Here is a 24,697-nt window from a genome sequence, read left to right as displayed (position 1 = left end):
CAGTTACCTATATATCCCCCCAGCATGTGGAACACTGGCCGTTATGCAGAACAATGCTAACCACTCAAATGCAACCGACAGCAGAGAGAGGGTTGAGCTGGTCCCACCTAATAGGCAGCTTTCTGCTGCCTGAAATCTGCCATAATAGGAAGGAGTCTCAACCTCCAGAAAATGAGTAGTTAGCAAGGTCAGCTCAACCCTGCCAGTTAATGAGAACCAACGTCAGGCTGAGCAGGGGGGCAAAACAGGCAGCTATTTATACGGACCATTAGAGAAGGATGCTGCAGCTGGAGAAACCATGCTGCCATCTGAGACAGACACGTGCAGTGTGTGTGTGTGTGTGTGTGTGTGTAATGACATACGTCTGTGCGGTGTGTGGGTGGGTGCACAGGATTGTTGGTTACTTTCAGGGCAACTGGACACGCATTCAGAGCCACCCAGAATGATCAGCTCTAAGACGTCAGTGCTTTAAGGCCACAGGGGACTCCGGGGGGGGGGGGGGGGGGGTATGGACTTCCAGATCACAAATTCAGGCAACCGCATAGTGATCAGACCTTCTGAACTGAAGATCACTAACTGTGATTCTACTATGGTTTTGAATTGTTCTTTACCCAGTTCTGTTTTTGAAACGTTGTGAACGTTGTTTAGTGAATATCGATGTCAAATCATTTTGTCAGTGATCTTCAGGTCGGAGAGTTATCAGACTGCCCGTTTCTTTCTCAGGAAACAGAGAACCGACTTCCTCAGTCGTCCTAGCTCCCGCTGTTCTCAGGGAAACTGCGGATGCAACAGTGCGGCAGGACACTGTCATGTGTCGAAGCAGTCATCCATAAAAGAGGAGCAGAGGGTATTTTAGAGGTCATCATCTCAAGTATCCCCCTGTGTGTCCGAGAGACAGAGAGCTACAAGCCACTTTCTCAGCTTTAGATATTTCACCTGCCATGGATAGGCATGAAGTGAAGACGGAGACAGGAGACAGTAGTGATGTGACCACATCTGTAGCCTAGAGGAGGTCTGGAGGAGGGAGCCCATCGCCGCCTGTTTAACAACAGGGCATGAGGAGAGAGGGAAGGGGGAGGATGAGGAGGCAGGGATGGATGAAGGTTGAAAGAGAGGGAAAAAGAGAGAGAGGCGACCGAGGAATGAAGGAGAGCAGGGTGGGAGGGGCACAGGAGCAGCTTGAGAGCGTTTGGGGAAGGAGAATTTGAGCTGCTTTTTCATTCACTCAGAAACGACAGTAATAGAACAGAGAAGACCCAGTCTGGAGCCAAGACAGGGCTTACTCAGACAGACAGAGAGGGAGACGGACACACGAGAGAAGAGGAATAGAAAGAGGAGAACTGCTCGGCCGTCTGTTTGAAAAGGCAGCTTTTCACATCGACAACATGGGTGCAGTGGTTGGCAGTTTGACCATGCAGACCAAACAGAGAAGACGACCGTCCAGAGGTACGTCTATGACATCAGACAGGCGATACCAATTCAAAAGACAGAACACGCATTAAAGACCCCTAATGACTTAGAAGCAGGGACACAAACTAAATCGAGAACCTGAACTGTACACTTGGGATCTCCAGAGGTCTTGGAGGAAAACATTGCTAGTGAATGGGGCTTAGTGGCACCTCTGGTTAGTTGAGAGGTTCTTGAGGAGCATTTAGTGGTTCGGTGTAGTAACAAGGATTTGGAGTGGCATAGCAGTGGCTTTTAGTGTTATAAACGTGGCCCCCCATTAGAGTAAATGTAATAGCTGTTCGTTTGTTCTGTTGTATTGGCATCACTAATCCACGTAGAACACTACAGTTCTGTAGATTCAACGAGGCTGAAAAGCGTGCATGACTTTCTCAAGTGCTCATGCAAAAGTTGAAAAAGTTATCAGTTTCTTACTATATGTAATCAAAATTGTCAATAGTTTTGAGGTAAATTGCTAAAATATTCAAGGAATGTTTTATGTACTTGTGTATAATGTTAACATTATAAACAGAAATTACATTTAACAAGTGGACAAATATTGACACGTGTGTCTCCAATAAAACGGCCTGCCATTTCTACAATATATTATCAAAATAGTACAACATAGATTTCTGGCCACCACAAAAAGACTCCACCTTCACACAAGGGGTTCCACTAAGGTTGTTTTCAGAAGGGTGGCAATCCAAAAGCTTCATCCACACACGTTTCCTCCTAAGAGCCATGGTTACTGTGTTGTGATAATAAGCATGGCTGTAATGTGCTGTGTTCTCTGTGGTAACACAAATACTTCACTCATCTGATGTTCTACTATCAACTAATACAATATCGACAAATAATATTTTGATTGTTCTGATAAATTATCAATTCAAATCAAAACTCATCATCATAACATGATAGTATGGCAGTTTAAGGAAGACATGTTTTAGACTGCATTATTGCTACATTATACCAGTAGGCTTTAGATTTACAGCTAAAGGTAATACGTAACAGTTTATTTAACTGTTTTCACATTAGGCAAAACTCTTACTGTAAACTACCCATCACAACTGAAATCTCTATCCCACGATCAGGTGTGATCAATGAAGACATCTTCTACAATCATTGATGCAGTTTGGCTAATCAACTGTGACATATACTATCAGAAATAAATAAAGGAAATGTCTATACACTACACCAATTTGTGTCTTGGCCATGATATCTTGAATATCTTAATTTTTCATGCAGTGTGGAAAGAATCTTTTGCCAAGATCCAAACCAAATCCAAACATGACATTGGTCACCAGTGATGCCATGACATGGCTTATCTGTGGGATGAAGGAGGGTGACACGCTCATGGGGATGGTGGTCATCGCCCTTCCATCTCCACAATTCACTCTATAATATTGTTTATTCAATTCATCTCCATAATTTACTCCATGATATTGTTTTTTCAATTAATCTCCATAATTCACTCCATAATATTGTTTTTTCAATTCATCTCCATAATTAACTCCATAATATTGAGTTTTGTCCTGGTAGAAGGCTGCTATATCAACAAAGTGGTATTTGTGATGTTCACAGCAGCTTAGTTTAGAGTTTTTACACTGTCCAGGGGCTCTCTGATTTCAGATGTGCTTAGAATTTATTTTTTTGGCAGTAACAGAGTGGTGACATATTACCACATACTTGTGTGAATTGTACCAAAGCAACAACAACAACAAAAACGTACCTTAACGGCTGTTTTGTAACAACAATGGTGACAAAGAAACAGTAGGTGACAGCAAAGCAGAGATGATCAAAAAGTGAGACTGATAAAAACATGGAGAGGGAGATCATAGCATTACTGATGTAAATGAAAACAGTAGACGTGGAGGACCTGATCACGTGAGACCCTTGTATGGGAGGACACCGTCCGCTTCCCCACATTCACAGCTCAGAGATTGGGACATAGGCTAGGATGCCTTTGAGCTTGACAGGTCAGCACCATTACCCGTAACTAAACGGCTTTACAGTGCGTGTCATTAGAGTGTGTGTTCGTGTGCGTGTGTCTGCGTGAGAAGCTATGCCTGTGCTGTGCACTCGCTTGTGGGCGCGCAAACACACAATGCTGTGTTCTCCAGAGAAACAGAGTGCGTGTGTGTGTGCATTAGCAGTCAGCTCACAGCTCATACATCTAGCTGTCTTTATGAGAGGGCCGTTGTCATGGAGACTGCAGGGTTGTAGGGCGTAAGAGGGGAATGCAAACACTCAGTCTTTGGTTGTGTGTCGGCTGGATGATGAAGTTATGGTGCTGTGAAGTGGACTAGAGGCAGTCCAGGGACCAGTGAATCACTCTGGGTGGAACTTCATGAAGCACACCACCAGATCCATGTACTGTAGTGGGAGGATGAATACTGAAGGAACATGGACCTTCTGGTCAGACTTCTAGCCTAATCCTGGGATTCAGAGAAAGTGTCTAAACGTATATAGTTCTTGGTGACAATTGCAGGGTTGAATCTAAATGCAAAAATGTTGCATTTTTGAAATAGAAAGAACAAATCCTTGAAAACCCTGCTCAGCCATAAATGTTAATACAAAAATGATCACGCTTTCTCTCCCCTCCTTTCCGAGGTTTTTCCACTGTCTGGCATCTTGTCTTCGCAACCGCTGAACACGAAACCTACATAAGGTTGACTTACACTTATATGCAGTGGGTAGTGAGCATATGAGACGATGGGTTTTGAGTGGTGATTATATCCTGTACATTAATAGTCATTTACAGAGTTCCAGTTCCAGTAGAAGCCTCTATCTATAGATGCAGAGAGATGAGCAGTTTGGAGCAAGATAGTGCAGCTGTTTAATAATTAACAGTTAACCGTTTGGAGGTGGCTTGATGCGGTGAACAGAGTCCTCTTAGTCACCGTGGGACAGATGGCCAGTAAGTGAGGGCCACAACAATGGGAAAGGAACTGTCCTGGCGACAGGATCTTTGGGTAATGATTGACCTGTACTGGTGACAGGATCTTTGGGTAATGATTGACCTGTCCTGGTGACAGGATCTTTGGGTAATGATTGACCTGTCCTGGTGACAGGATCTTTGGGTAATGATTGACCTGTCCTGGTGACAGGATCTTTGGGTAATGATTGGCCTCTCCTGGTGACAGGATCTTTGGGTAATGATTGACCTGTCCTGGTGACAGGATCTTTGGGTAATGATTGGCCTCTCCTGGCCACAGGATCTTTGGGTAATGATTGACCTGTCCTGGTGACAGGATCTTTGGGTAATGATTGGCCTCTCCTGGCGACAGGATCTTTGGGTAATGATTGACCTGTCCTGGTGACAGGATCTTTGGGTAATGATTGACCTGTCCTGGTGACAGGATCTTTGGGTAATGATTGACCTGTCCTGGTGACAGGATCTTTGGGGAATTATCCAGAGTATCTCGGTCTCCACTGCTAAGTGAAGAGCGTGAGACATACAATAATCTTTCATAGATCTTGGTAGTTCCTTTGCATTCAATGTTTATTTGACCTCTGCAACCCAAAGACATCTCCAGACCGTGGGTATTTTTCTTGGTGATGCTCTAGCAGGCCTCTAACCTGCTTGTTTCAGGTCGTTCAGTCTTGCTAAGTTGTATTTGGATAGTGATGAACTCTGACAATCAATACAATGCGGCCATTTAGGCCTTAAACCCCTCGAGGAAGGAGTTCAGGGACGTGTGGTTATTCATCTTGCTGTCACAGTCACATCGTCAATGAAGAGACACTTTCAGTTGCAGCTCTACATTCCCAAGCCATCTCTATTTCCATCATATTTTACATGTTCCCAAGCCATCTCTACCTCAATCATATTTTACATGTTCCCAAGCCATCTCTACCTCCATCATATTTTACATATTCCCAAGCCATCTCTACCTCCATCATATTTTACGTATTCCCAAGCTATCTCTACCTCCATCATATTTTACATATTCCCAAGCCATCTCTATCTCCATCATATTTTACATGTTCCCAAGCCATCTCTACCTCCATCATATTTTACATATTCCCTAGCCATCTCTACCTCCATTATATTTTACGTATTCCCAAGCTATCTCTACCTCCATCATATTTTACATATTCCCAAGCCATCTCTATCTCCATCATATTTTACATGTTCCCAAGCCATCTCTACCTCCATCATATTTTACATATTCCCTAGCCATCTCTACCTCCATCATATTTTACAAGGTCCCTAGCAGTCTCTACCTCCATCATATTTTACATATTCCCTAGCCATCTCTACCTCCATCATATTTTACATGTTCCCTAGCCATCTCTACCTCCATCATATTTTACATATTCCCTAGCCATCTCTACCTCCATTCTATTTTACATATTCCCAAGCCATCTCTACCTCCATCATATTGTACATATTCCCCAGCCATCTCTACCTCCATCATATTTTACATATTCCCAAGCCATCTCTATCTCCATCATATTTTACATGTTCCCAAGCCATCTCTACCTCCATCATATTTTACATGTTCCCTAGCAGTCTCTACCTCCATCATATTTGACATATTCCCTAGCCATCTCTACCTCCATTCTATTTTACATATTCCCATGCCATCTCTACCTCCATTCTATTTTACATATTCCCAAGTAATCTCTACCTCCAATAAAAGTTTACATATTCCCAAGCCATCTCTACCTCCATCATATTGTACATATTCCCAAGCCATCTCTACCTCCATCATATTGTACATATTCCCCAGCCATCTCTACATCCATCATATTGTACATTTTCCCCAGCCATCTCTACATCCATCATATTTTACTGATGGTGCACTTTTGATAACGCAATGTTCATTTTGTTCTACACACTTTCCTCTTGCCTTCACTCTGTCCATAAGAATTTGTTGCAGGTCTCTTTTAGGTACTTTCTAGCAGACCGTTACATGGCTGTTCTGTTCTTAAGGTGTACTAGTGGTTTGCATCCTGTCCGTTCTCTGTGGTTTTGCCGGTGTTCTGTTGTGAGTGTGGAAGTCTTTCATACATCCTGTCTAATAAGATACAGCTGTGAAGCCAGTCGTACTTCTCAATAGGAAACAATCTAAACTGACTGTCTTTCACTCCAAACGGTCATTTTTTTATCCACAAAAATGTAATCTAATGTAACAAAATGAATGCCATTATTTGATGATAGTAATATCCAGTATGATGTAATGAATAGAGGACTACACTCTCAAACAAAAAAAGGCAATTGGTGACATAAAGATGACATGGAGGATATAAAAAAGGATTATGGTTTTAATAAAAGCTGTTCTACATAAAGGGATTCAATGGAAAAAGGAGAGCTTTTAGGTTAATTGAGTGCTGATAAAACAATATGTTAAAGGGTGATTTACTGTATGTAAATATTGTAATACCTCTAAATGTTGATAACAAATTTACCACAATCAAAAAGAAAATGCTTGGAAGAGGAATCCATTAGACTCTGGGTTGTCTGTCCAGAACTACACAGGTTGGGTCAATTTGGAGGGGAAATGAGGCCTGCGCACTCTCATTAAGAGAAAAACAGACCCATGACCACAGACCCAGGACCACAGACACAGGACCACCCAGGACAACAGCTTTCAACCCCCTACAATATTAATTAGCCCTACCTAAATATATCAATACATCAATATATCAATATATTTTCTCTGTGATTTCTTTTTCTTGTCAACCTTTCCATAACATCTAAACGTCTAGAATTGTGATGTTGAGGTTCAGTTTGATGCTTTGAACATCACTCGCTCATCTGAAGCCAGCTGTCTTCTGTAAATAGTAGCAAAAGTTTCTAGTGGTCGGAGAAATAAATCCTCTCAAGTTCAAATTGTAAATGCACTGGAAAACAATGGTAAGTTTTGCTAATTAATATAACCTTTCAACTATCCCACCACCATGTAATATCAAAGTGATCTGTCTTTTTTTTCCTCGCATTTTACCTTGTAGGTTGTGTAGGCTACAGTGCATTTGGAAATTGGTTTCTAAACCATTGCTTTCTACTTCAATATGATTGGGCTACATCTCTACATTACACGCTAAAGGTCTGTCAGATTATCAGTCATTCCAATTAATACAATAAACCTCGATCTTCCAGAATCTGACGTTTTATCTGAACATAACCCCAAATATAATGATGCCTATTCTGTTATCTGTGATTTATTCATGTTTGTAATTGCTTCAAAACATTGTTGAAAGATAAATAGCAATTACTCGAAAAGGGTATTGACATTGTTGTATATAAAAATTAAGATTTCCGTAGCTTTTCGCGCATAAACTAAATCTGCAGTAGTCGGATGATTTGCTCCACAACCAACATTGTCAAAATGTTGCAGAAACCCCCATGCACATAATGCACGTTTACAATCGTGAACACCCGCATAAAAATAAGATTTACCTGTGCGAACCGATTCTTATGGCCAACAGTGATGGATTTTCAAAACACAAATGTAAAAAATAAACTGTGATTATAAACCTGCACTCTTAGCTTAAAGTAAATGATGTCAGCAGCCAATGATAACCAATGAACACAATTTTCAGAGATGCAATGCAAGCAGAATCACATGTCCAACCTATATGGACGGAGTTGATGTGGCCTCGTCAAATGAAAATAATCATCCTATGGCAGAGTGCTTCCCAACACACCTTTTCTCCTCAAATGTTGAGGTAAATTCCATATAATGATTTATCTTGAGGGCAGCGCCATGTTACAGCAATCTAACAAATTGTTGCCTAATCTATTAACAGGGGCGACTGGTCATTAGGGGCAGGTGGGACACAGCCCCACCTGTTGTCAACAGAAAGAACTGCAACACAATTGTTATTTTTATTTCTCGAAGATTACTTCCTGTAATTTATTATCTATGAATATAGCATCTTCCTAAATTGCATATCATTTGTGTTAGTATTTAATTTCATGTTCATTGGTCCCTGCCTTGCTGCTTCAGACTGTGTTCTGCCGATTCAAGTTCACAGTAGTAGGCCATAGGCTAAGCGTGAATGTGGAGCTAGCCCCTCTCTCACAATGCAATGTATATTGTATGTGTGAAAATATTAATATGCATGCTCAGAATGTTACTGTGATCAATGTAGATCACACAAATGTGATGCCAAGAGGGGCTGACAGCCAGTAGCCCCACAACAGCGTCATTTCGTATTTCAGACCTGATTGGCTGTCTGTCTGTCTGGCGCCAACATTAGTCGGCAAGAAGAGCGAGGAGGGTAGATTATCTTAGTTAGCTTGTTAGCTTCACCAACGCCAGATAACTTGAGAAAATGAATAAAGTGGATTTCATACTCGAGCACTGGTTTGAAACCCTTAATATGGAGGAGAAATTTGAAGTAAAGCGACTTGGTGCCCATCAGCCACGGGATACTGTCATCAATTAAACTGCTGGTAAAAGTAACCGCAGGTTTAACGTGGAGTGGTTTTTGAAGAAAAAGTGGCTAACCGTTAGCATACAAAAGAAGGCACTCTTCTTTTTTCCATGTCTGCTATTTGGTGGAGATGGTACTTGGTCGAGGACGGGTTACAAAGATTTGAAACATCTTTCTGAGAGGATTGCAAAACATGAGAGCAGCAAGAGTCATCTGGACAATGCTGTGAAATTGAGCTTACTTGGAAAGGTAAATGTCACAGCCCAAGTTGACAGTGAATACAGGCGCTCCATTGAGCAGCATAACAAACAGGTGGAGGAAAACGGGTCGGATCCTAACATGTATTTAACTGTGTGGAAAATGTGGTTGACAGCTCGCTCTTCCCACAATTTGTCCTGTCATTCCCTACATTTGATCTTGACTGTGCGGTGAAACTATGGCCTCTAGGAAACAAGGAAAAGTTGAAGTTTGAGCTGACCACTGTACCACCACACTGAGCTTCACACAGGTAAGACAGCCCTGTCTCTGTTAAGATCCATCCATGAGAATAACCTAGAGGAGGCTTTTGCTGAGACCGTCACTCTGCTGAAAATTATCATAACAACACCTATGACGACATTCGAGTCAGAAAGGAACTTTTCCACCTTGAAGAGGGTAAAAAACCTTCACTCGCAATACCATGGGACAGCCGCGAATCAACGCATTGGTCATGTTGTCCATCAAAAGCCAGCTGATTCAGCAGCTACATGACGTCATTACCAAAGTAATCGAAAGGTTTGCCCAGAGGAAGAACCACCATGCCACATTTCTCTTCAAGTGAGCCCTCAGCCTTGGTGAGTGAAAGCATATTTTATCATCCTGCCTTTGTGGTGCTGGTCCATTGAGCTCATTGCTGTTTGCGTATGGCCCTGTAGGCACATTGGTTCTGAGCTTGGTTGCATTCCTAATTTAGGTTTGTAAATGTGACCGTGGTAATTTTACATGTGTGTGAGAGAGAAGGAGAGAAATTACACAAGGTCTCTCTCTCTCTCCAGTATGTGTACTACAACATCTGGTAGAAGCAAGCCGCTCTGTTGTTAAAAGTGTTTTGTGGAGCCACGCTGTTTGTTGATGTGTTAAATAAACACATCAGTAGCAGCAGGGAGTTTTGTAGCTTTACTGATATTTATCCTATATTTTGAAATGGTTTGTGCCCCACCAATTTTTTACATATAAAAACGCCACTGTATAACAATTCCTGTAAATGTTATTCGGTGCACTCGTCCTGGCTGTGTTGTTTGGTGCATTTGACAAATAATCCTTCAAACTTGAAAAAGATATAACCCCAGGTAGGCCTATTGCCTATCATTTTTCTGTGAATTAGGCGTAGAGTAAATAACTAAATAACACAATATATGGCTAATATTATAGATGATATACTCTGTTTTTACCAGACATCCAACCAGAGGAATGTAAACTAGTGCTTCCACCGTCACTAAACTGGTTGTGCACGTCCACCTTTGCGCGCATGATGATCACACACGCAATTCATATTTTGGTTCAAAAAACTATGTTTTTATAACATGAAATAATAAACTCAAACATACAACCTGTCATAATTATTTCACGCACATACACTTTTTCAATTGAAGTAATCCAAAAGTAATCATAATGGTTTTTAATTCTGGTCTATTGAACGGAGGTCCGGTTGGAGTGACAGGCGGTACCCATGAGGTCCAGACAGTCAAGGACACCCGGTTTGATTCAGGAACATCTGTGAGGCACATTAGAAGTTACAGGTATTAAATCAGCCCTGCAGTCAGTCAGTCTCTGAATAACGGGTGGTTCAGTGACACTCCCTGTGAATGAATGCCTTCTGCATCTTCTATTCCCTCTGCAACATTCTCCACTCCTGCATTAATTCTCCCAAACTAGCACCCATTCTCAGTGGAGCTGACACAGCTACTGATGGGCCTCCAAGATGTCTTTGAAATTGTGTTTGTGTGTGTATGAGAAAGTGCCTCTATATGTGTTTTTGTGTGTCGCTGTGTATATCTGTGTGCAGTTTCCCTTTCCTCAGCAGATTTCTTTTCCTAACAGTTGGACTGAAAGATAAAAAGGATGGATATGGGCATCAAAGTGTATGTGTGTGTGTGTGTGTGTGTGTGTGTGTGTGTGTGTGTGTGTGTGTGTGTGTGTGTGTGTGTGTGTGTGTGTGTGAATGTACATGCGCCAGTGCCAGTGAGTGTGTATGTTAATTCTGAGAGGAGGTCAGCTGTGTCTGGTTCCTAGTCTAAGCTTTGTTTTTTCCAGAGGACCATCAGATTTATTTGTCAAACCAGCTATCCCTCCTTCACTTATTCAGTTCCCTTTTCCTTTTCACTGGCCTCTCCATATTGAACTCCTTTTTGTTTCACTTGCCACATCTCGTCCTTATCCTTTACATCTCCCTCACTCAGATCTCACAAACTCTTATAGAAGTATCTCTCCATCTTTGTTTCTCTCACCATCAACACAAAATGGTTAGTACTGAAGGGGAATTTAGGGAACTTCTTACTGGCACATTTAATATAATTCATTTTAAAGACTAAATCAATGTTTTTTTTAACTTTGTGAATATTTGTTTTATTTAATTCCCCCTGTAAAACCAAAACTGTTTAAGGGTAGATTGTCAATAATAATATAAACAATTTCATATACATTTTGACAATATGCATTGTTTATAGTGTAATTGGCTTTCATCTGTTACTGTCACATGTACTTCATGTAATATATAATATACTACATTTAGGCTGCAATATGTAATAATTGGACAAAGAAATTGTTGGACTCAATTAATAGCTTTTAACATAATTTTATGGTCCCTTGTACAGAAATGTTGGGAACTGTATAACCCAGAGGTATTTAGTATTGCAACCCCAAGTCAATTCGCAAGATTTTCAGTCTGGTGACCATACTTTACTATTTACCAAAATGTTCATATTCATTATTATATATATATATATATATATATATATATATATATATATATATATATATATATATATATATATATCAACCCTTGAGAAATGTATTTGAATTCACTTTCATATCATCAAAGCATTGTTTTTTATTTAAAGATTACCTTTCACAAAGTCATAATAGGCTGCAGTAATTTCAGACTTTGTTACATTGAGGGGTAACAAACTTTGTTCAACCAATCACTGCCCAACAATACAAATTGCCGCTTTACTCAGTGCCAACTGTCTGTCTACATAGACTGGAAAAAGGTAACTGTACAAGAAATTCTTCTTTTGACAAAACTCTGTAAGTGTTTGTCAACTGAGGAGACCAATTGCTGTAGTTTTGAAAGTGAAATGGTTTCCCATTCTTGCTTGATTTTGGATTTCAGCTGCTCAACAGTTTGGGGTCTTCTTTGTCCTATTTTTCATTTCATACTGCGGTATTGGGTGAAAACATTTGGCGCATCACGGATGTTGGCTTTTGAAGCATGCACTGAAAACAAGCCCGATGGTCCCTTTCCTTTCCAGCCCAGAGGACGCGGCATTCATGATTCCCCAAAATAATAAACTTTTTTTCGTCAGACCACAGCACAGTTTTCCACTTCGCCTCAGTTCATCTTAAATGAGCTCTGGCCCAGAGAGCGCATTGATGTTTCTGGATCTTGTTTATATCTGGTTTCTTTTTGCATGGTAGAGTTTTAACTTGCATTTGTAGATGCAGAGACAAACTGAGTTCACAGACAATGGTTTTCGAACGTGTTCCTGAGCACATGCAGTTTTTTCCATTACAGAATCGTGTCTGTTTTTAATGCAGTGCCACCTGAGGGCCCGTAGATCATTGCATTCCATTACTGGTTTTTGGCCTTGTCCCTTGCATACAGAGATTTTTCCGGATTCTCTGAATCTTATAATGATATTATGTACTGTAGATTATGAGATCCTCAAACTCTTTGCAATTTTACGTTGAGAAACATTATTCTTAAATGGCTGCACTATTTGCCTGTGCAGTCTTTCACAGAGTGGTGAACCCCTCCCCATCTTTACTTCAGAAAAGCTCATCCGCTCTGGGATGCTCTTTTTATACCCAATCATGTTACTGACCTATTGCCAATTAACTTAATTAGTTGTGAGATGTTCTAACAGGTTATTATTTGTATTACATAACTTTTCCAGTCTTTTGTTGCCCCTGTCCCAGCATTTTTTAAATGTGTTGCTGGCATCAAATTTGAAGTGTACATATATTTTTCAAGGTACCATAAAATTTTTCAGCTTTAAAATGTTATATTTTCTATTGAATATATGGGTTTTAATTATTTGCACATCAGTGCATTCTGTTTTCTTTACATTTTACACAGCATCCCAGCATTTTTAGAAACATGGTTGTACTTTTACTAGGTGGACTATTGCTTGAGGAGTTTTCATGTTTTCAATGACTAATTATTTTACAGTAATGTAGTACCCGGCCATATGCTCTTTGTGTCTTTCCCCAAAACAAAGAAATACCTTTGCCAGTCTGTTCAAAGCCTTGAAACTATGACCAATAGTTTTCCAGGCAGATAATGCCTAATCCTCAACAAAAGAAATCTCCATGGTAATAGACTAGCCTTAACCTGTGTACGGGAAACCGTCCCTGAATGTTTTCAGATTTAGGGAAGTATTTGTGTCTTGCTTTCTGCTACATTTTTATATATATGGTTTGTCAGGAAAAGAAGCTCTGTCTCAGGTTCTGCTGTGGTGTGGTGATTGCAATGTCTTTCCTCTCCGGGGGGCCAGGTGGTTCTGTGTCCATGCCCTGAATACCAAGGCTGTGCTCACTGAGCTGTTACTTTGTCATGGTTTGTCTTTTCTTTTTAAAGATATTTCTTCAGGCATTTTTATGCTTTATTGGACAGGAACGTAGGAAAGGTTTTTGCTGGAAGAAACCCATTGTGCAGCAGTGTATTTGCACTGAAGACAGCATGTTAGACTGCTGGACCACCTCAGGCCACGTCATATTTCTTTTAGGTTCCATCGGCCATTGTTAGACGGATTGCCATGGTTAGACGGATTGCCATGGTTAGATGGATTGCCATTGTTAGATGGATTGCCATGGTGAGATGGATTGCCATGGTGAGATGGATTGCCATGGTTAGATGGATTGCCATAGTTAGATGGATTGTCATGGTGAAATGGATTGCCATGGTGAGACAGATTGCCATGGTTAGATGGATTGCCATAGTTAGATGGATTGCCATTGTTAGATGGATTGCCATTGTTAGATGGATTGCCATGGTTAGATGGATTGCCATGGTTAGATGGATTGTCACGGTGAAATGGATTGCCATGGTTAGACGGATTGCCATGGTGAGATGGATCGCCATGGTGAGATATATTGCCATGGTGAGATATATTGCCATGTTTAGATGGATTGCCATGGTGAGATGGATCGCCATGGTGAGATATATTGCCATGGTGAGATATATTGCCATGTTTAGATGGATTGCCATGGTGAGATGGATTGCCATGGTGAGATGTATTGCCATGTTTAGATGGATTGCCATGGTTTGTGTCAATGTAGGTCAGGTAGCACTGGATTTTCAGGATGACAGTACTCTTCTATGTGATCATCTGGTTCCAGGGCTTGGTAATGATGTGAACTCTCTCTCTCTGTAGACAAGATTGATGATGAATTGGAGATGACCATGGTGTGTCACAGACCTGAGGGCCTGGAGCAGTTAGAGGCCCAGACCAACTTCACCAAGAGAGAGCTACAGATCCTCTACCGAGGCTTCAAGAATGTACGCACAGCCTCCTGTCTGTCTGTCTTTTCCAAAGTCTGTCAGTCTCACTGTTTGTTTTTTCTCTGTCTTACACTGTCTACAATCTTCTTTATCTTTTGTCTGTCGTTCTCCTCGTCTTAACTCCACTGTCCCTTCCTCACCACCACTCTTAGATAATATTACTGTCTATTTTGTCTTTCCTTTTTGCGAGTGCTTATGTTATCTCTCATCTGTCTCATGAATGGTAAATTATTTCGCCTTGCATCATAATCATTTCATATGCTGCTAATCTGGTTGTACAGGCCTGGAGGTACAACAACTAAGCCTGTCATAAACCATAACCACAACAAGCAGAATGATCCATATGCAGCTAATAGGGGGAATAAACATATGACTATATGTCGACATATATTCTCAACAAGCACCATCACATTGACACACACCAAAATGCAATATATTAGCAAATTCACAGTGTTTTTCTGTTGTACTTGTTAGTAAATTAGCTGTCCAACCCAAAACCACGGCTGACTAGAGTTTAAAGGAGTGGTTGACGGATATCCTGTTCCTCCTCTTGAACTAATGTTTGCATGTGGTTTTCACAGGAGTGTCCGAGTGGAGCGGTGAATGAAGAAACGTTCAAACACATCTACGCCCAGTTCTTCCCCCACGGAGGTGCCACCAGCCGCCTCTCATTCAGACACTTTGCACGTTGTTCTTATTAGGGAGGGGGGACCAATTCACCTGCTTCTTCCATTAGGTGTAGATGTCCCCCTTGTCCTCCCCTGCTTTTACGCCCTTGTGACAAAGTAGATTTTGTGACTTGTGGTAGTACCACTGTCATAACCTCCCATGCATGTTCCTTGTGTTCCAGATGCTAGCACTTACGCTCATTATCTTTTCAACGCGTTTGACACGACGAGCAATGGGTCCATTAAGTTTGAGGTACAAACCCAACGCCATCAATGTCACTCAATCCTTCTAATGAAGGATTGTGAAAATAATTGAGTATGTATCATGTTTTTGCTACAGTGATAGCAGTTGGTCCTGACTTTTCCTTTCTAATCTCTCTCCTCGTATGGTGACTCAGGAGTTTGTAATGGGACTGTCTACACTGCTGCGCGGCACTGTAAGAGAGAAGCTGGAGTGGACTTTTCACCTTTACGACATCAACAACGACGGCTACATAAACAGAGAGGTGTGTGTTCCCTATAGTATGTGTCAGCTCTATTGAAAGATTTATGTATGGAGTACTTGGGTGTTAATACATTTTATATTCCTGAGTTTCAGGAGATGACAGAGATTGTGAGGGCCATATACGACATGATGGGGAAATACACTTACCCTGCAATCAAAGGAGATGTCCCTAAACAGCATGTGGATGCTTTTTTCCAGGTGACATGGGATCTTATCGTACACTATACAACCAAAACAGACTCTCGCTTTATAGTGGTTACTAACAATTCTATTTGGAACAAATAATAGTTTCCACTAAATTAATACAACGTCTCACTAAATTCATACCTACTACTAATAATAATTATGTGCATTTCTACCACTTGTTCACAGAAAATGGATAAAAACAAAGACGGAGTTGTGACTCTAGAGGAGTTCATTGTTGCATGCCAGGAGGTATGTACAGCACATACGTTTATATAGTTTATATTTCATGTCATGTCAGTGAGGCCATGTCCATGTGGAACTAGTCTATTTCAGTATAATTAATTGGCTCATTCTTCCTGGTGTCCCGGTTGGAGGTGTGATCACATCACTCCAACACATTAACCAGGAGGGATCAGCCAATAAATCTGAAAGCTCCAGTCCGACCCACGTTGACTAAATTACAATGTCAGATGAGTTCAGTGGTTAGGACCATGCAAGAAAGTGTTTTCTCCCTGTTAAGTCTTCTCACCATCTCTGTATACTTAGCTCATCCAATTCTTATTGCTTCCACGAGAATCCTCTGTCTGGCTTGTAGTGACAGAGTGACATCTTGTGGTGAAACATATAAGTTGCAATTTTACGTCTCCTCCCTCAGGACGAAATGATGATGAGGTCCATGCAACTCTTTGAAAATGTCATGTGAGGAGAAGCTGACAGAAGACAGGAAAGAGGTGTTGGAAAAGAAAGAGACAGATTACCTTACAACGGTGTTACAACGGTGTTACAACGGTGTTACAACAGTGTTACAAAGGTGTTACAACGGTGTTACAACAGTGTTATAATGCTGTTACAATGGTTTTACAACAGTGTTACAATGCTGTTACAATGGTTTTACAACAGTGTTACAATGGTGTTACAACGGTGTTACAATGGTGTTACAATGGTGTTACAATAGTGTTACAACGGTGTTACAACAGTGTTACAACGGTGTGCGCGCGCGCATGCAGGCGTGCCAGAGTGTATGAATGTGTATCTCTGTCTCTCTCGACCTGTCATCTCATCTAGCGTTCATGTTCTTGCCAAACAATGTCTCTGCCTGACAACCTGCCTGAGTAGGGATCAGACGGATCAGACAGAAATCCCCGGATAACCAGCCGAGCAAACCCTGGACTTGTCGTATTTCCGAGCCAGGGGCGTATGTGGACGAAACTAGCTGGATTATTGTTTCAGCCTTTTTACGTGACACTTGCTCATACATCACATACTGGAGTGTGATTCAGCTGAGGGAACTACGACCTAGACGTCGCTCGTTGCTTTATGTGGAATACCCCGACGCACCTGTAATAAAGAGAAAGTACAACAGGCCGCTGTGTTTGTTCAACTGTCCCTTGCCAAAATAGATGCATGCTTGAGCCAGAGGGATCCCTCCCTGCCATAGAAATAGAAAAATCATTTGACATCTATGCGCCCTACCAACCATTTGCTTGACCAGGACTTGGACCTTTAACCTCTGAATTTAACTCATGCATCCAGTGATCGATTTATCGTCCGATATGATCTATTTATCTGCTTATTTATTCCTGTGTTTATGCTAGAAATATGAGGTTCTCCTACTGTACGTGTTCTGTTCTCACTGCTGCCATGATCAATTGTTTTGGCTGTTGCTCTCTTGTCTAATACTTTAACTGTTTACCTGTCCCTGTCTGCTGTCTATCATTGTATACTTGCAAATACACTCAATAGACCTTGATTTAGGACTACCATGCTACATGGCCTTTTAAGTGGGATGGATCTAACTGGTGATGGTAAATGACCATCTGCGTAATGTAATGTGAATGGCTTTGATCACTGGTGTTGTGTCTTTTCCGTTAAAGCGTATGTTTGTTGTGTCTAAAACGAGGCCGGAAATGAAGTAGCTGTGGATATGACTTTGTCAAGAGCTTCAGGAAGCTTCTACGCATGTGCGGATCACCAAGAACTTGTACAATATTACAAAGAATAAGTTACCTCTCTCAGATGTCTGAAAATAATTATACTGTTATGCTTTTTGTCTAGCTAATGTTTGTTTTTTTGCGCTAGTGCTAAGTGAATCCCAAACTAACCCCTTGCCCCTGCCAATTTTCTCCATGGTCAATTGTTGCTGATGTTCAGAGGACTTCAAGGCAAAGCCAAGAAGATCAATAAAGGTATCATCTTTGGGACACACTTGTGACATCAATGATGCAAATCATGTTCTACTGTTAGATAGTATATTGAGCATGACATTTCAATTGTTAAGTCTCTCATATTGTTTCTAAATAAATAAACCTTGTTAACAGTTAACATTTTTACATAGGCAGTCTCTTATATTTTATGAGTTTTTAGTCTCAAAATCTGAAAAAACATATGTGTGTCTTGTAATTAGGCTCATATTTCTGTTATTTTGTGTTCTTTTGTGTGCCAGCGTGAAGGTCACTTGATTCCTTAGGTGATTCCACTTCAGTCAGGGAGGCTGCATCATGGCACATTGCCTGGAAGAGGCCACTGGAGGGTCTAATCCACCCAAATGGAGTGCTGAGAGCAGGGTATAAGTGTTCCTTATTCCTTGTCCCAGAATTACCTAGAATGACCCTAAATATCATCGGAAAACCCAGTGACAACTTCCAACTCATGGGTGTTAATATAATTTCGGGATGTTAGTACAGATCAAGCGGAGCCACGGAGGGGGAGGGCCACAGCAGGGGGCAGTGTGCTAATTCATCTCCACTGGATGATTACTGATGACGCAGCTCGAGTCAAACCATTGTTATAAAGAAGGCAGGGATTTTCCTGCATTCAAAATATAAATGCGGCCACTTTCCCGAAAATTCGTACCGCCTGTGTCGGCATGGTAAAACAGCATTTTGCGCTAACAGGCTTCATTAATTTCCTACGAAATACGGCAGCGAATGTGACCTTATGAGGAAACGGGGTTGCCAGACGGGGAGGTTTAATGCGCTTGGGCGGGTAGAAATCGGGTATTATAGAAAGAATAGCGTTTGAGCATTTTTTGGTAGTCTTCTGGAGATTAGTTAGTGAAATCTGACGCGGCGTAGATGAGTAACGACGGAAAAACAAATGTGTTTTGTTTTACACCCACGCATGTCAATATATTTCAGTAAAACGTAATAACCCCTAAACTACATCCAATCCGCAGAACATGTATTTAACGTGTCAGATTACTTGTAGCTTAGAAATATTTTAAAAGAGTTTGCGAGACAAACGAGCATGACTGGTGAAAATCAGATCAGTGTATCAGAACAGGAATAACAGAAATCTGACCTATTTAAGTCACTAACAATAAAAATATATAAACGTGAAGACGTGGGTTCAGCGCAAGCAACAGAGCCAAATACAGCTGAAGGAAGTCGAGAGAGGGAGATGAATGATGTGGCCTCATGGCAAGGATGGAGAAAAACGGGACAAGGCAGTATCCTACAGCTCGAATGCGTTTTTTATGCAAGTGAAATAACAGGAACATTGCATAACAACGAAAACCGACAAAATGTATATTTAATGTGATTAATTATAAAGCTGATGAGTGATTTCATATTTTTTTGTGATTCCTAGATAATCTAATAACATTAAATATGTAACATAATAATAAGTGAATAATAAATATATATGTAAAACATCACTGTTTTATTCTTCAGAGGGAAGTGTCACACATTGCACATGCTTTGGTTTCCAGTGAAGCCCTTACAAAATGTTATATAAATATTTGAAACTTCAAAATTCCAATGGCTTTCTCAGCATGTGACTAAGACAAATCATTTGATGCTACATTATTCCCTACGTTGAGCAGCATGTGGCACTGCCTTTGTTTATCCCAAAATATTATTCACATTTTTCTAAAGATAAATGTATATGACAAAATCTCTTGAAAATTCAATGGCTCCCTGATCTATTGACCTTACTTTAAACAAAACTATTTCTAAATAAACAAATTAAAACAAATCTTGTGAATGGAAAATATTAGCCAAAACAGATGCCAATCTTTCAATTATAATTATGCAAACAGGAAAATAAATCATTAAACAAGTTTCGGACAAACTATGTACTGAGGAGTTTGAAACTAAAGCCTCACTTGTGGTTAGTGATATCCTTAATTCAGCCTTGATTAACATTAATATTAACATTAATATTTCAAGCCTAGATGGTAGAATTACATAGATTTTAAGCAGAACATGTATTAATGGTGATGATAGTGATGTCAAACTCCAAAATACAACAAATCATCAATTCAAATCTTTATCCACCTCTTCTTTTCACACCAACGCTGTAGTCTCTAAAATTGTTAAAACCATCACTAAAGACCTTAATAGCTTCTCCCAGAGGACTCAAGTGTCTGAAACTGCAGTGCCTGGCCAGTTAGAGAAATCCATGTCAGATTCAGACCTACCAGTCAGTGCTCATGATAGAGTCAACATAACAAGGAAAATGTACTTTTAAAATCTTCAACAGTGTGTTTACCAGGGTCAATTTTTTTTAATCCAGGAACAACCAGTCATCCTAGCCAATGGTGCTGAAGTTGCCAAACACCACAAATCTGTTTGCAGAATACCTACTCCAATATGTGAGACACTGAACATGAACCCAGCCTGGAGAGTCATTCCAAAGCCTTGGTTAGTCAGACTCTGATGTCAATCCAGAATAGAATGACCATCTCAAAGACGCTGAGGACCTAAGCAGAAGGCTTATTGACTTGCTCCATTGTGTGCTCCATACTGGCGGAGCTTGATGGGATGAGTAGGGAGAGTAATGTTGGTAGGGTAACAAGCCGGGCAATCTTCTTCATAGTCCTCCCGCTCCATCACCTCAGCCAAATCCAGATCTTCCCAGTGTGATGATATTAGGAATTATTTATCAGGCACTTGGATTCCAAATGAGTGGCCTATTGAAAGGGATGTCCCTATCATTACAAGTTTGGTCATTTTAATGGATTAAGTGCTCAACTTCTTCCAAAGTATCACTAAATAAAAAAATGCAAACCATTACTGCCATAGTAGACACTGTCATGGAGGTCCTCCAAGAGAAGAAAATTATCATATAGACATTGCAGATGATGTACAGTAAAGTCCGGAAATATTTGGACAGTGACCCAATTTTAATAATTTTGGCTCTGTATGCCATCACAATGGATTTGAAATGAAACAACCAAGATTAAATTGAAGTGCAGACTTTCAGCTTTAATTCAAAGGGTTGAACAAAAATATTGCATGAAACGTTTAGGAATTGCAATCATTTTCATACACAGTCCTCTTATTTCAGGGGCACAAATGTATTTGGACAAATTAACACATTCATAAATTAAATGTTAATTTTTAATACTTTGTGGAGAATCCTTTGCAGGCAATAACTGCTTGAAGTCTGGAACGCATGGACATCACCAAACGCAGGATTTTTTGTGATGCCTTGCCAGGCCTTTACTACAGCTGTCTTTGGTTGTTGTTGTGTTTGTGGGTCTTTCTGCCTTAAGTTTTGTCTTCAGTAAATGAAATCCATGCTCAATTGCGTTGAGATCAGGTGACTAACTTGGCCATTATAGAATATTCCACTTAGCCTTAAAACCCCCTGGGTTGTTTTTTCCAGTATGTTTAGGGTCATTGTCCATCTGTAAAGTGAAGCGCCGTCCAATCAACTTCATTGGATTTGGCTGAATCTGAACAGACAATATATTCCTATACACTTCAGAATTCATCTGGCTGCTGTCTTCTGTCACATCATCAGTAAACATTAGTGACCCAGTGCCACTGGAAGCCATTCATGCCCATGCCATCACACTGCCTTGACCATGTTTTGCAGATGATGTGTTATGCTTCAGATCATGAGCTGCTCCATGCTTTCTCCATACTTTTTTCTTCCCATCATTCTGGTACATGTTGATCTTAGTTTCATCTGTCCAAAGAATGCTGTTCCAGAAATGGGTTGGCTTTTTTAGATGTTTTTTTGACAAAGTCAAACCTGGCCTTTCTATTCTTGAGGCTTATGAATGGTTTCCACCTTGTGGTGAACCCTCTGTGTTTGCACTCGTGAAGTCTTCTATTGATGGTAGACTTGCATAATAAAATACCTACCTCCTGGAAAGACCCGCGTGAATTTGTTTGTGCTGCTTCGGTTATTTTAGTATTAGACATTTAATTGTAGGCGATGACATCACTCAGCCCCCCAACATGCTCCAAATTGTGTCAAAATAGGCTCATTCGTTTGTGCTCCGTTTGTGCCGTTAACATTTTATTCTGTGCTGCTATCATTTTAGAGATATTAAAGAAAATTGTAAAGGTCATTCTGGGGTCAAGCAGCCCCCCCCAACATCCTCCAAAATCAACCAAAATAGTCTTGTTTCTTTGTGCTCCATTTGTGCTGGTTTGTGCCGTAAAAAGTTTTGTTAGTGCTGCTTCGGTTATTTTAGTATTAGACATTTAATTGTAGGTGATGCAAATGTAGTCAAAATAGGCTCAGTCATTAGTGCTGTATTGTGAAAGTTACGTTTGAATGACTGTCTTTCTTATCGATGCAGTTGAAGATGTAACATAGTAAGATCCAAATTTCAAACCAAATCACTCTAAAATCGTCGCATTCACTAAATTGTTAATTGTCCACTGTGCATTTTCAACTATCCACGGACGTGATGCTCACAGGATGTGTGGAATGTTACACCAACTCCATGTTTTTACTTGTTATACTATTTGAATATTGTCCTGCATTAAAACAAACGTAATATCAACCTTAAACACGTGCTGCGTATCAATGTATTGATATTGTCAACCAATGACTACATTAATTAACCAAAAATACTTTTACTTGTGAAACTGAATTTGAGTGTACTATCAAACATCCATTAACACACACAATGGACCTTTTAAAAGAGGAAAATTGTGTTACCTTGAACATCATCAACAACACAATCATTCTTTTGTGTATAACACAGCATGAGGGCATATTTTCTTTTTTTCTGATGCTCCTGTAACTCCACTTCTCAGGTCGTCTATACATCTCCCAGACACATGGAGACCTCCTGCAGTAGGCCACATAATGTCCAAGAGCATGCTGGGTTAAGCCTCCTTGGAAAGTAATGGCTGCCCTTAAAGTAAATGTCTCTCCTTGGAGAACCAGACTGGAGGAAAATGCACACAAAGGAGATTCTCTCTGGTTGGAATTAATTTCTGGTGGAATTGCAGTGGAATCGCTTCCAAAATCTCAATCCACAGAAGTTCTCCCAGACTGTAACTGTGAGAAACTTTCCCTGCACAGAGCACTTGTCCTGAGGTGGAGTCTGTCTTCAATGCAGAGGGACACTGAGATGGACTTTGGATTGGCAGGGGGACTCCGGAAGATTAAGTCCTTGTTCCACTGCGGTCTGAAGATGAGTGATGCCAGAAGCCTGAAGTACAGCAACAGAAGTAGAAACAAATGGAATTTTACTTGGGTGCTGAGACTGCAACACTGTGAGGAGCACTGTTTTGTGAAGTAAACGCTTTCATGTTTTCGCATTGTCTTTTCAATGATAGTGGAGATGTGGCACTGTTCATCGATTTGGAGAGCACCAGACCTCAATTAGGCAGCTTTGAATATTCCACTCAGCAGCTCTGCCCTCTGTATGTAGGCCTGTGGGGTCAGACTCTTTGTGGTGATGGTTTTCACTAGCTGGAGGAGGTTGTTCTTCACTGCGAGCAATATTTAAATATACAATATTTCCAACAGTGACACTGTCACAGAAAGCACAACATAAGCATTGACAAAAACCATCAAATGCACATGTGTTCTTCACACACATTCTTGATTTGACAGGTTGTTGATTGAAGTATACTTTTTTTAATGTTCCACTTTCAGTCTTTCCCCTCTCGCAGATGGATTGGCATGGAGCCATTCAGGACAAGAAGAGAGGTAAGAATTCCTCTTCCTCTTTTTTGGTGGTACAACAAGGCCTCATCCATTTCTTGTTTTCCATCTGCACTGCAGGTGGTAGAGGGTAGTGGATTGGCGCCTTTGATGATTACTGTTGCGACAACTGCATCTTCACCTTCATTTTTGCAATACAAAGTCACATTTTGCATTTAATGAAGGAAAGATGTCACGCAATGAATCGATTCACCCGAATAGGCAAGTTCTCATGCTTCAGCATTGGCTGAACTTGCAGTGATGTTGGTGCTCCGAAAGTGAGGGATCATCACCCCTGTCCAGAGTGGCAAGTAACTTGCAAGCCTGATTATATTGGGAACAATCTCCGGGAGGAAGTGCATATTATCTCGATCACCGTTAGCCACGGCAAGTGACCTGCTCCCCTCACATATGTCTGTCACCCACTGCAGTAGGTCTGTGTGTATTTGTTCACATGGATCCACTCCTTCCAGGTCCTCACCCTCTACATCTGGGATGATGACACACTCATCTGCAAGTCTGGCTTTCTAGTATTTCTTGCACCTTTCTGATATGAGGGGGGCTCCAGAGCTGTCATTGCCCTCTGCTTCGCTGAGAGCCACAATGGTAATACTGCATAGTAGATCTTTTACTTTGTCCACAGATTGCGACTTGAGAAGCTGTGCCACTGACCTCACAAAGAAATCTTTAATGCGATGTGTATTTATATTTTATTTTTAAGCAGTCCCACTGGCAGGTCGTCTTGATGCAGTGTGCAACATCAACACGGATGAAACAAGGTGGCAGTTTTGCAGACTGGTTACTGAGTAAGACCCCAAAACACACATTGATGTAGGTCTTCATATC

At 40.8% G+C, this 24,697-nt stretch overlaps 1 protein-coding gene across 3 annotated transcripts in view; it reads left to right on the top strand.

Annotated features, from left to right (window-relative positions):
• kcnip1b (Kv channel interacting protein 1 b) overlaps nucleotides 1-18,274 on the top strand; it is a 43,049-nt gene extending 24,775 nt beyond the window's left edge. For 2 of the 3 annotated variants that reach the window (XM_010894655.4, XM_010894658.5), the window contains 7 exons: nucleotides 14,466-14,590; nucleotides 15,175-15,244; nucleotides 15,444-15,514; nucleotides 15,660-15,767; nucleotides 15,860-15,964; nucleotides 16,139-16,201; nucleotides 16,608-18,274. In XM_010894655.4, the coding sequence (XP_010892957.1) occupies nucleotides 14,466-14,590; nucleotides 15,175-15,244; nucleotides 15,444-15,514; nucleotides 15,660-15,767; nucleotides 15,860-15,964; nucleotides 16,139-16,201; nucleotides 16,608-16,655 (590 nt within the window). In that variant the 3' untranslated portion in view covers nucleotides 16,656-18,274. Of the gene's footprint in view, nucleotides 1-1,150; nucleotides 1,447-14,465; nucleotides 14,591-15,174; nucleotides 15,245-15,443; nucleotides 15,515-15,659; nucleotides 15,768-15,859; nucleotides 15,965-16,138; nucleotides 16,202-16,607 lie in introns of those variants that run through there. The other variant, XM_010894657.4, reaches the window with a different exon arrangement.
• Nucleotides 18,275-24,697: the final 6,423 nt, after the last annotated feature.

The sequence above is a fragment of the Esox lucius genome, chromosome 7, assembly GCF_011004845.1.
Source record: "Esox lucius isolate fEsoLuc1 chromosome 7, fEsoLuc1.pri, whole genome shotgun sequence".
In the NCBI taxonomy this organism is placed as follows: domain Eukaryota; kingdom Metazoa; phylum Chordata; class Actinopteri; order Esociformes; family Esocidae; genus Esox; species Esox lucius.
Note: the sequence above shows the minus strand (reverse complement) of the source record. Positions and strands in the feature narration are given on the sequence as shown.